General features: G+C 34.1%; 1 protein-coding gene across 1 annotated transcript; it reads left to right on the forward strand.

The window, feature by feature from the left end:
* Window positions 1-715: 715 nt before the first annotated feature.
* On the forward strand, window positions 716-10,910 carry LOC136803770 (zinc finger protein 701-like). The gene is made up of 2 exons (XM_067060497.1): window positions 716-838; window positions 9,644-10,910. The coding sequence occupies exon 2, from the start codon at window positions 9,678-9,680 to the stop codon at window positions 10,908-10,910; it is 1,233 nt and encodes a 410-aa protein (XP_066916598.1). The 5' UTR covers window positions 716-838; window positions 9,644-9,677.
* The last annotated feature ends 3,053 nt before the right edge of the window (window positions 10,911-13,963 follow it).

The raw sequence follows: 13,963 nt of genomic DNA on the forward strand, positions 1-13,963 counted from the left end.
CTTTTCTGTTGGAATTGACCCATCATTGACCACTTTAACTAATGGATTAGAATAGGTAAGTTGAGCCCTCATTTTGCTCCCAAGAATGACCCATTGTCTTCCCATTGTCTTTCCATTGTCACACAAAATATCTCTAAATGATTCTGTGCACTCCTCGTTTTTTACAACTTACAACTTTTTGATAACAACTTAAGACTATACACACGCTCTTTTTAATAAGAATACACTTTATAAGAATGTCCATGATGAAAATGGCCAAAAGATTAGGAATAGTGCTAAGAATATCGCCATCGTGGAATTTGGCTACTCAAGCTAAGAATGCCATTTTTAAAGCATTTCCAATCATAAATTGCCAATTACCCCCAAGTAAGGCTCACTCCTTAATAAAAATGCCATTTTATGCTTGAGACGTATGTACTAAATGTTAAATCTAGTCTGAATTAGGATCCTAACCTAAGAATACTGTAAGAATATTTTAGGATGATTTTCCCAAAAAAAGTTAAGAATATCCATGATAAAATGGATTTGCACCATTCTTATAAAAAAAAGCGTGTGTACAAATTTAATCTCTAGCAAACTCGCAATTATGTGGTGCTGCTTATTTGTTTGTGGTTTTACTTATCTTGGAAGTAATCTCAATCGAAATAGAATCGAATTCAACTGATAATTAACAAATCACAATATTGTAATAATTCTTATATCATTTTTTGTTTCAGCGTTAAAATCAAAATGATTTAAAAAAAATTAACAAAGACATTGGTTTGGCTTTTGGGTGATTGATAAATGTAAAAAAAGGAAGTCATTTCCTTGAAGAGTATTTTGGTCGTTTTGTGAATTGGTAAGTACAATCATAATTATACAGCTGGCACCAACCATTTCAAGAAATTTCAAATCCTTTTCCTTTTTTTTAAGTTTTATAATTATATAATAACAATGATTTAATGATAACAATAAGAATAACATAATAATTATTTAACTTTTTTTGGTGAAAATTTTGTTCCTTTTTTCAGACTCTTAACACCAAATATTCATTTTTCTCTACTGTTTTCACAAGTTTCAAACTGAAGAGCTGTTCCAAAATCGAAAATGACGTAACAGGACAGATCTATCACCTTGTATCCACCTGTATTACTCGTAATCCATTCTTATCTACGATTTTCACACATTTAGACAGAAAGGCTTTTCCTGAAATCAAAAGTGACGTAACAGGAGAGACCTATCACCGTGTATCCACCTGTATTACTCGTAATCCATTCTTATCTACACTTTTCACACATTTAGATAGAAAGGCTTTTCCTGAAATCGAAAGTGACGTAATGGTGTGAGATCTATCACCGTGTATCCACCTGTATTACTCGTAATCCATTCTTATCTACGCTTTTCACACATTTAGACGGAAAGGCTTTTCCTGAGATCGAAAGTGACGTAATGGTGTGAGATCTTTCACTGTGTATCCACCTGTATTACTCGTAATCCATTCTTATCTACGCTTTTCACACATTTAGACGGAAAGGCTTTTCCTGAGATCGAAAGTGACGTAATGGTGTGAGATCTATCACCGTGTATCCACCTGTATTACTCGTAATCCATTCTTATCTACGCTTTTCACACATTTAAGACGGAAAGGATTTTCCTGAAATCGAAAGTGACGTAATGGTGTGAGATCTATCACATTGTATCCACCTGTATCACTCGTTATACATTCTTATCTACACTTTTCACACATTTAGACAGAAAGGCTTTATTTCCTGAAATCGAAAGTGACGTAATGGTGTGAGATCTATCACCATGTATCCACCTGTATTACTCGTTATACATTCTTATCTACGCTTTTCACACATTTAAGACGGAAAGGATTTTCCTGAAATCGAAAGTGACGTAACAGGAGAGATCTATCACCTTGTATCCACCTGTATTACTCGTTATACAATCTTATCTACTCTTTTCACACATTTAAGACGGAAAGGATTTTCCTGAAATCGAAAGTGACGTAACAGGAGAGATCTATCACCTTGTATCCACCTGTATTACTCGTTATCAATCTTATCTACGCTTTTCACACATTTAAGACGGAAAGGATTTTCCTGAAATCGAAAGTGACGTAACAGGAGAGATCTATCACCTTGTATCCACCTGTATTACTCGTTATACAATCTTATCTACGCTTTTCACACATTTAAGACGGAAAGGATTTTCCTGAAATCGTAAGTGACGTAACAGGAGAGATCTATCACCTTGTATCCACCTGTATTACTCGTTATCAATCTTATCTACGCTTTTCACACATTTAAGACGGAAAGGATTTTCCTGAAATCGAAAGTGACGTAATAGGAGAGATCTGTCACCATGTATCCACTTGTATTACTACAAATCCATTCTTATCTACGCTTTTCACACATTCAGGAAGGAAATGATTTTCCGTGAAATCGAAAGTGACGTAATGGTGTGAGATCTATCACCGTGTATCCACCTGTATTACTCGTTATACATCATTATCTACGCTTTTCACACATTTAAGACAAAAAGGATTATCGGGAAAACGAAAGTGACTAGGAATTGGAGAGATCTGTCACCATGTATCCACTTGTACTACTCGTAATCCATTCTTATCTACACTTTTCACACATTTAGACAGAAAGGCTTTTCCGTGAAATCGAAAGTGACGTAACGGGAGATTTCTATCACCGTGTATCCACCTGTATTACTCGTTATACATCATTATCTACGCTTTTCACACATTTAAGACTGAAAGGATTATCGGGAAATCGAAAGTGACGTAATGGGAGAGATTTATCACCCTGTATCCACCTGTATTACTCGTAATCCATTCTTATCTACGCTTTTCACACATTTAAGACTGAAAGGATTATCGGGAAATCGAAAGTGACGTAATGGGAGAGATCTATCACCGTGTATCCACCTGTATTACTCGTTATACATTCTTATCTACGCTTTTCACACATTTAAGACTGAAAGGATTATCGGGAAATCGAAAATGACGTAATGGGAGAGATCTATTACCCTGTATCCACCTGTATTACTCGTTATACATTCTTATCTACGCTTTTCACACATTTAAGACTGAAAGGATTATCGGGAAATCGAAAGTGACGTAGCGGGGTTAGATCTATCACCCTGTATCCACCTGTATTACTCGTAATCCATTCTTATCTACGCTTTTCACACATTTAAGACTGAAAGGATTATCGGGAAATCGAAAGTGACGTAATGGGAGAGATCTATCACCGTGTATCCACTTGTATTACTCGTAATCAATTCTTATCTACGCTTTTCACACATTTAGGAAGGAAAGGATTGTTTTGAAATCGAAAGTGGCGTAATGGAAGAGCTCTTGGATGCGGACAAAACATATCAAAACGAACATTTTAAGTTTTAGAATTTTTAAATTTTGTAAGAACTTTTTGTAGAGCTGAAAAGTCATATTTTTAATGTTTTTGAAAGAGGTATTTCTCGACTACTGTTCTGAACACACGCTTTGCAAAAGCTCGAGTATATCATAGTGTAGATCGAGTGTGATAAGATGTTATTAAGGGTGAAAGGATGTGACTAGATTTCCACTTTCGATTTCTCAAATTTCTAGTTTCTTTCAAACCTGTGAATAGTGTAGATAGAGTGTGATAAGATGTTATTAAGGGTGACAGAGGGTGACTAGATTTCCACTTTCCATTTCTCAAATTTCTAGTTTCTTCGAAACCTGTGAATAGTGTAGATAGAGTGTGATAAGATGTTATTAAGGGTGACAGAGGGTGACTAGATTTCCACTTTCTATTTCTCAAATTTCTAGTTTATTCCAAACCTGTGAATAGTGTAGACAGAGTGTGATAAGACGTTATTAAGGGTGAAAGGGGGTAACTAGATTTCCACTTTCGATTTCTCAAATTTCTAGTTTCTTTCAAACCTGTGAATAGTGTAGATAGAGTGTGATAAGACGTTATTAAGGGTGAGAGAGGGCGACTAGATTTCCACTTTCGATTTCTCAAATTTCTAGTTTCTTCCAAACCTGTGAATAGTGTAGACAGAGTGTGATAAGACGTTATTAAGGGTGAATGGGGTGACTAAATTTCCACTTTCGATTTCTCAAATTTCTAGTTTCTTCCAAACCTGTGAATAGTGTAGACAGAGTGTGATAAGACGTTATTAAGGGTGAAAGGGGGTGACTAGATTTCCACTTTCGATTTCTCAAATTTCTAGTTTCTTTCAAACCTGTGAATAGTGTAGATAGAGTGTGATAAGACGTTATTAAGGGTGAGAGAGGGCGACTAGATTTCCACTTTCGATTTCTCAAATTTCTAGTTTCTTCCAAACCTGTGAATAGTGTAGACAGAGTGTGATAAGACGTTATTAAGGGTGAAAGGGGGTGACTAGATTTCCACTTTCGATTTCTCAAAATTCTAGTTTCTTCCAAACCTGTGAATAGTGTAGATAGGGTGTGATAAGACGTTATTAAGGGTGAAAGGGGGTGACTAGATTTCAACTTTCGTTTTCCCAAATTTCTAGTTATTTCTAAACCTGTGAATAGTGTAGATAGAGTGTGATAAGACGTTATTAAGGGTGAAAGGGGGCGACAAAATTTTCACTTTCGATTACTCAAAATTCTAGTTTCTTCCAAACCTGTGAATAGTGTAGATAGGGTGTGATAAGACGTTATTAAGGGTGAAAGGGGGTGACTAGATTTCAACTTTCGTTTTCCCAAATTTCTAGTTATTTCTAAACCTGTGAATAGTGTAGATAGAGTGTGATAAGACGTTATTAAGGGTGAAAGGGGGCGACAAAATTTTCACTTTCGATTACTCAAATTTCTAGTTTCTTCCAAACCTGTGAATAGTGTAGATAGAGTGTGATAAGACGTTATTAAGGGTGAGAGAGGGTGACTAGATTTCCACTTTCGTTTTCTCAAATTTCTAGTTATTGTCAAACCTGTGAATAGTGTAGATAGAGTGTGATAAGACGTTATTAAGGGTGAAAGGGGGCCACAAAATTTTCACTTTCGATTACTCAAAATTCTAGTTTCTTCCAAACCTGTGAATAGTCTAGATAGGGTGTGATAAGATGTTATTAAGGGTGAAAGGGGGTGACAAGATTTCCACTTTCGATTTCTCAAATTTCTAGTTATTTCCAAACTTGTGAATAGTGTAGATAGAGTGTAATAAGACGTTATTGAGGGTGAGAGAGGGTGACTAGATTTTCACTTTCGTTTTCTCAAATTTCTAGTTATTGTCAAACCTGTGAATAGTGTAGATAGAGTGTGATAAGACGTTATTGAGGGTGAGAGAGGGTGACTAGATTTTCACTTTCGTTTTCTCAAATTTCCAGTTTCTGTCAAACCTGTGAATAGTGCAGATAGAGTGTGATAAGACGTTATTAAGGGTGAGAGAGGGTGACAAGACTTCTGGTTTGGATTTGTTAAATGTTCTTAATGTTGATGAATAGTATATAATAAATGTTTATATGAAATTTACAACTAATTGTAGTAATTAAAAAAATTCAAAAAAAGTTAATTTAAATAATTTTTTATATAGTTCAACTAGTAAATATTCTAAGAAATCAAGTTTTTAGCTTTTGCTCTTGTCATGAGAGTAGCGTTTGTTCGTGAAGGGTGAAAACAAAATTCTGGATCTTTAAGAATGCGCGTCCATTTGCCTTGGCCATACTTCCTCAGTCCTTTAAGAATAAAATCGTCTTCTTCTGCTGTGAAAGAGCTTTTTGGCTTTCGTTCGGTTGGTGAGCGTTGCGTGCTTTTTGGAGGTTTGGCTGTTGATGTAGGTTTCTTAGGTTTTTGAGATTCGACATTTGGTGATTCGTCGTCTGGTTGAGAATTATCGTTAGACATGTCAATTGTGTTTTCAACGCTTACCTTCCTATTGTCCTGATCGTCGGTGATGGTAGAGCTAGGACTGTTATTGATCAGTATTTTCATGCATTCGCTGGCCTTTCGCGCAACATCTCGAGATTTTTGTTTTTGATAGTGGACTTTTGCAACGTTTGATGTGTGTTTTTGGTCCAAGCTGATGATTGCCTGTTCTTCTGTAGTCAAACGTTCTGCGCTCTCAGTTTCAATAATTTGTCGATATCTCGTTGGATTCACATATTTTCCAATCGCTTGATAGACCATTCTGCCAAAGATATCACCAAGATTCTTCAGCTGTGTACCATTTCCGTTCACTAAAAGATACTGACAACATGGTTTGAAAGTTGGTCTCACAATTTCAACATACTGTTTCACTTTTTCTAAAACAGTTTTTTCAAATAGTAGAGAGTCAAATGCATATGTTGAGTTTGTTTTAAATTTTGTTTGGTCAATCATACCATCCTCTTTGATCGAATTCATCATGGGAATCGTTATAAATTGGTAAGTCATTGGCCTACTTGACTTTACTCTCAGGAACAGCATTGCAACGATAAATGAAGTGGCAAATGACAAATCCCTAGAGGAATGGTTTTTAGTTGTTATCAGTTTCAGTATCTGTTCATATCTAGTTTCGTGGTATGACAAAACTGTTTGAAGCTCTGCCAAAGTGGCCCAGCTGTTTTTGCTCTCAAGTGTTTCAATACTGAATAACGTGTTCCACTCCACTCGCATTTGTCTCCGTAGGCATTGTTTAGCACGAGATAGAAATACTTCACTCGTCATGAAAACTGAAAGTTTTGTAGGGTCTACTCCCTTGTATCTCATAAAGTCAAGGCAATGAGAAAGAGATTGTAAATATGAAATGATACCTGGTTTACCCATTTTGCATTCGTTTCAATAAACACAACAAATCTCTCGATAAACTGGACGCAACCAATGCAATATTCCATCATGACTTTGGTCAGTTCACACGAGTCATCAAGATCTGAACAACAGTATTTTGCAAATTTGAGTATTCTCTTGACGATTTGTTCAGCTTGAACTTTGTCTTTTCCACCACCACCAGCACTGCAAATCCAATTAACGAAGTCTTGAGCTAATCCACACTTGTTTGAAAAGGATGGCATATCCCAGGTCTTTGTTCTCAACGGTGAAAGTTTGGTTGCTGGATTCAAAAGCTTCTCTGGAAATTTATCTTCTATCTTGGGTTTTTCGTCAAAAAAGAAAAACCAGCCGTGTTTTTCTGTGACGTGTTTCCGGCAACCTCTCTGACTTTTGTAAGCGTTGCTGTCACATTCACTGAGTGGACAAAGATAAATACCATTGATATCTGGTTGTAATTTCAGTCGTTTGGCTTTTTCGCTGGCACCCTCAACATTCTTCCACTCTTTTTTATGAAACGTCCTCTTCATATTGACTGAGTCTAATGATTAGAAAGAACGAATGATCCCTCTATTTATGCACAAAATTCCTTTTGTTTGATTGCACGATTTCATTGGTTCTTTTCAATGGGTTCAAAGTCTAAATGATACCATTAGTTCCATTTAACATCGTTCCACTTTAAATTGGCACTATCAAGTCCCCGCCAAAATTTGCCTTTTTCCATTGGTTCTTTTCCAAGAGCTACAATTGCGCTGATTGTTAACGGACCAATCAGAACCCAATTTTGTATTTCTCTTTTTGTTTTGGGAAAATAGGAATAAACCTAATAATATTCCTTATTTTTGACAATGATATTAAAATCCTTCTCTCTAAAAAATTATTTAGTGTTTATAGTTTTTTAAATATGAATAATACAAATATAAAGTACAAACAGTTACTTTATAATTACAACATATAAAATTATTTATTGTAAAAATCTTAAAATTAATTGTTCCTTTTTAAATTTACCCTTTATATTCCTTTTAAAAAGGAACAACACTTATATACAGCATAATATGTTCCTTATAAAAGGAATATATCATTGTATAATATTATTTATTGTAATAATCTTTAAATTGTTCCTTTTCAAAATTACCCTTCATATTCCTTTTACAAAGGAACAACACTTATATACAGTATCATATGATCCTTATAAAAAAGGAATACATATATAGTGTATGATATGTTTCTTATAAAAAGGAATATATCATTGTATAAATTTAATTATTGTAATAATTTTTAAATCATTCCTTTTAAAAATTTCTCTTTATATTCAATTTTAAAGGAACAACACTTATATACAGTATGAGATATTCCTTATAAAAAAGGAATATGCAAATAGATATAGTGTATGATCTGTTCCTTATAAAAAGGAACAACACTTATATACAGTATGATATGATCCTTATAAAAAAGAAATATGTATATATATAGTGTATGACATGTTCCTTTTAAAAATTGAATAAAACATTGTATAAAAATACTTATTGTAATAATCTTTAAATCATTCCTTTTAAAATTTTCTCTTTATATTCAATTTTAAAGGAACAACACTTATATACAGTATGAGATATTCCTTATAAAAAAGGAATATGCAAATAGATACAGTGTATGATCTGTTCCTTATAAAAAGGAACAACACTTATATACAGTATGATATGATCCTTATAAAAAAGAAATATGTATATATAGTGTATGACATGTTCCTTTTAAAAATTGAATAAAACATTGTATAAAAATACTTATTGTAATAATCTTTAAATCATTCCTTTTAAATATTACTCTTTATATTCAATTTTAAAGGAACAACACTCATATACAGTATGAGATATTCCTTATAAAAAAGGAATATGCATATAGATATAGTGTATGATCTGTTCCTTATAAAAAGGAACAACACTTATATACAGTATGATATGATCCTTAAAAAAAGGAATATGTATATATAGTGTATGACATGTTCCTTTTAAAAATGAATATACCCTTGTAGAACATGATTTATGGTTATAATCCTCAAATCATTGTTATAATCTTCAAACATTACCCTTTGTTCTCTCGTAAAAGAATTTCCTTATTCATATTAAATTTTTTTCCTTCAATTTTAAATGAATATTATGTTCTCTTTTAAATGAAAAAGAACATTTTGTTCTAATTTGAAAAGTTCCCAATCAAACAATACCAGCACTATTTGTTCAATCAAAGGGAACTCATTGAATACTTTTGAAGGACCATATTCACGTGCACTGTTGGCCAAATTGTTCCCTTGAGAGAGCATTGCAGAATATAATTTGTCAGAGAATCCTTTGTTCCTCCGAATCAGTTCTGAATTATCAATTAGGAACCTATTCCAAGATCAAAGGGGGGTAATCCCATTGATTTTAGGTAGTTTTCACAAATCCATAATTATGTTTATGTAGATAAAGGGTCATTTAGATTGTTTGAGTAGAGTCTGTGGAGTCTTGATTTTCATCTCAAACAAACGCTTGAAATAAAAAGGGTTTACTACTTTTGATTCCAATCAAAGTGCAGCAAGACATGGTAATATTAGCTTTTTTCTCACTCTTGATTATCTTTTCAACGAACACAATACGGCTAGAGGTTCTATTAAAAGTTATACCAATTTCTCTGTCGTGAATTAAATTAAGACAGACTTAACTTATTTGACTTTTTCACTACAGAAAACAAAACTTGAAAAAATCTCTTACTGGGCCAAATAACTTTGAATAAAAATGTAAAAAAAAATAAAATACTATATGTGTTGTATGTGCATTGTGATCATGATGAAAAGAAGTCATCGAAACGTCAAAAAAATGCAAAAATCTATATTTTTCGTCTTCGCATTTTTATTTACAGACAACAAAGTTTAAGAAATCGATACAACATAAAGATGGGCGGCGATTCAGAGGAAAACACCAACAAACAACTTAACGAGTGCATCAGAAATGCAAGACAGATGCTAGATGTGTCCATCAAAGTCGCTAATAAAAAATTCAATGAATCAATCATTAATGCTAGAATGAAATTTGAAGAATCCATTGCTAGTTCCAAACATATTCTAAACACCTCAGTAACCATCGCTAAACAGGCATTAGAAGACTCGATAAACGAAGTGAAAATGCATTCAACAACGACAGATAATGAAAGTTTTAAGATGAATTCCTCCAAGTCCTTCCAACAGAACACACAAACAAGAAATGAGGGAAATTCAAATGCGCCACACCATTCTAATAGTGAATCCAGTATTTCAACCTCGAATATCATACCTAACAGTGCTGACAACGGTAATATTTGTGACAAAATTAAGAGAGAAATAATCGATTATGCTAACGATGGAACCATCGAAAGAAGAATTTTATTCAGCCAAAGAAATGACTGCAATAAAGAATCACCAATGAACAACATAAAAATGGAAACTGAAGACAATGTTTGTGGGATGAACAACCCATTTTTAACTGTTCAGCCACAAGAAGTAAATAGGCTGCAAGAGAATCTAAATTGTCGTAATTTCGAGGTACCTACTACTGTTCAAACACCATCAAAAAGCAACTATATCGATGTTGATCAGGACAAACTACAAGAAAGATTAAAATGTACTACATGTGGTATCGCATTTCTCACAAAATATCTTCTGGATAAACATACTTGTCGCCCTTTGATTTTAAATAAAAATCTTTCTAGACCTCATCTTCGCAGTGACACAAAGCGGTTGGGCCAAAAACAGAATACTTCAGTTTTAGAATCTTTCGCTGCTATTGATCGGAAGTTCAAATGTGATTTCTGTAAAAATGTGTTCCCAAACCAAAAATTTCTCAATAACCATGTAAAAAGAAAGCATAACCCGAAAGTACAATTCAAATGTGACATTTGTGAAAAGTCTTTTGTTAAACAAGCTAGACTTAATCGACACCTGAACGTGCATAAAGGAATTAATTTCACGTGCAAGGTTTGTGGTAGCTCCTTTGCACGAAAGGTCCATCTTAACATCCATAAGGGTATTAAGCCATTTAAATGTAAATTCTGTGGTGATTCCTTTCGAAAGAAGAAGGCTTTAAAAAAACATGAAGAGATGCATGCAGAATTAAAACAGGGTCAAGTCGATAGTAAATTGGCGAATACTTAAAGCACTTGATGGATGATTCTACTAGAGGTGAAATGTTTGTGGTAAATCGTTCTCCTCAGAAATGGGCATATGGGAAGCATTCATTTCATGTACAAGAAATTCCGAAAGATCAGCTCGTTTCGAATATGATAGTGTCAAAAACCTTTCGTGTATATTTTCTTCAATTCGCGTTATTATATATAAATTTATCAGTTTTTCGAGTTCAATCTACATGTTTGTAACTTTTTGTCGTTAATAGGAGTTAATAGGAGCTTGACCCACCTGCTCATTTTTGGACCTACCTCCGGGTGCCCCGGTGGAGGTCCTTTAAATTAACCCATGTTCGTCCGTTCGCTCGTTTGTTCGTCTGTTACCAGATTTTCTCGGAATTGGCTCATTACTAATAGCAATGCCCACCATCAAGCATGTTTCAATTTTCAATAAAATTTATTTTTGAAGCCGGAACTATTTAAAAATCGCCGGAACAACCTATTTTCGCCGGAAAGACAGTATTACTTAAATTTCTCGAGCTGTTCTTTATATTTTTTTATGAAATTTTGCACACTGATGCAAAATGACAATATCTAAAATGTGACAGAGCCCGATTTATTTTACGATATTATTTTTGGGTTTCAGAAGTACAATTTCCAACCCCCCCCCCCTTTATTCGAACCCAACCCCCCCCCCCCCCCCCGTTTATTTGGAACCTAAGAGTATGCATTTTAACTAAACGCTATGTTTTCTGACTGTTTTTTTTTCATTTTTCTCCTCGCACTGCTATCTAACTTTCATCATCAGGTAGGTCCATTCAGCATCTAGCTTGTTGTTCTTATAACAAAGGGATAAAATTCTTTATGCGGGATATCATCCTTTTCGATGGTGTTGTCACTAAGAGGCGTCTGACCACACATTCCTTTACAAGAAATTCTGAAAGATCCAGAAAGATCAGCTGGTTTGGAATATCGTGTCCAAAAACCTTTCGTGTATATTTTCTTCAATTTGTGTTATTATATTATATATATTTATAATATTTGTATATTTACTAGTTTTTCGAGTTTGATTGACATGTTGTTTTTTTTATAATTTTTTGTCTTTGTCTTTTAAAACTATTTAATAGGTTTGGGACTCAATTTGGGTAAAACCCTCCGATTGAAAAATCTTTTGTTTCTTAAAATTGGTAACGACCTTAGCGCTAAGATTGAACTTGACATTAACACTTTTATTAACGTTAACATTACTTTTAATCTTTTTTATTTTGCTTTTTCAGAATAAAAGGTAGAAAAATGGTTATGTGAATACGCCTTTTTCTGGTTAGCCGTTCGTATAAAAAGTCACCGAAATTTCGAGTAAATAACCATCCCATTGGCTAAAAGCAAAAAAATAAACAAAAAAAATGTGCAGAGTATGAGAAAAATGTGTTTTCTGTGCTCTTACTCTGAAAGTTTTTTTGTTTATGTTTTTGCTTTTAGCCAATGAGATGGTTTGTTTACTCGAAATTTTGGTGAACTTTTATATGAGGCACCTAACCGTAAAAAGGTGTATTGTGTATGGAATAAAAAAAGTTGGAAGTTCACTTGTATGAATGGTTGTTCGAATGGTTGATATGGCAAATATTAATAAAGCTTTTGTTGGGGGATGTTTTGGTAGACAGCGGTTTTTGTTATGGCATTGTCAAAATTGAACCAGAAAGTCCTAAACTCGAAAATCCTTCCTAAGGGATCGGTGTTAAAGTTGCTGAAGACTTATCAAACGAATATTGGAATGGAGATATTCCACCAGACAGCGAGTGGGTCAAACTTCTCCTAAAGACAATTGGAATTCAAGTAAAAAATGATTTAGCTCGAGAACAATCGGTAAAGAACTACTTAAACAGCAATCAATTTTAAGTCAACATGAAAATAATTATTTTATGAAAATAAAAGTTGATTTTTTAGCGAATGACAATGAAGAAAATGATTCGAGGAATTTGAAATCACACCCAGAAAGTGATATTAATGTAGAAGTTACGTCTGTAGTCAACCATTTGAACGGAAATGCAATCTGGAAGTTCATCTCAAAATGCACGAAAGAACTATGCCACTTAAGCGTAATGTTTGTGGTAAATCTTTTATCTCTTAATCAACACCTTAGAATTCACACCGGAGTTAAGTCATACAAGTGTGTAGTTTGTGAAAAACCTTTTGCGACTAGAAGCTATCTTAGAAATCATCTTCAAATTCACAGCGGAATTAATATTCTCAACTTCAGTTGAGCTAGAATGTGAGAATGTGTGTCTGTGTGTCTGTGCGTGTGTATGATGTCCCAAAACTTTAGGGCAGCCTGAAGACTTTAAAAATGGTCGGACTTGGCTGAGATTTGGCACACTTGTTCCTTGGGTGAATATCTGGGGGTGCTTTTTTCATTTTTCAAAGTTTGATTTTTGGGGCCTGGGGATGAGTTTTTCGCCACAACGAGGCTAAAACTTTGGGGCAGCCTGGAGACTTCAAAAATTGTTCCATTTGGCCGAAATTCTGCACACTTGTTCCTTGGGTGAATATCTGGGGGTCTACAATTGGGCCTATGAATAATTTGAAGCCACTGAAGTTAAGCCCAGTGCGTTGCACACGTTCGAATATCTTAGAAATCATCTTCAAATTCACAACGGAACTAATACACCATACAGGTCTCATGTTTGTGGTAAATCATTTTTTACTTAAGGTACTCTGAAAAAGCACCTTAACATCCACCATAGTACATAATACATCCACAGTCTCGGCAAAAGGAATCAAAAATGATGATCCTCGTCAAAAATAGAGGGGATATTTATGAAATTTTGTTGAAGTTTGTTTAGGTTTAATGTAAGCTGGATAAAAGGTGCTATTTAAGGTTTACAAAAAGAAACTTTGGTACAGTCAGGCTGAGTAAATTTCTCTTTCATTGTTATAAGTATCTTTGCCATGGGTTGACTCAAACCCAAGATTATAGTCCGTTTAAGTTGGAGCAAAATTTGTGACACTTTTAGGCTTCGTGACACCCTGTAATTTATCTTAAGAGTGGAGTTTTCAAAATGCAAAAACACCAAAAAACCCTTAAAA

This window comes from Clytia hemisphaerica, unplaced genomic scaffold (genome assembly GCF_902728285.1).
Source record: "Clytia hemisphaerica strain Z4C2 unplaced genomic scaffold, Clytia hemisphaerica genome assembly, whole genome shotgun sequence".
NCBI classification, from domain to species: domain Eukaryota; kingdom Metazoa; phylum Cnidaria; class Hydrozoa; order Leptothecata; family Clytiidae; genus Clytia; species Clytia hemisphaerica.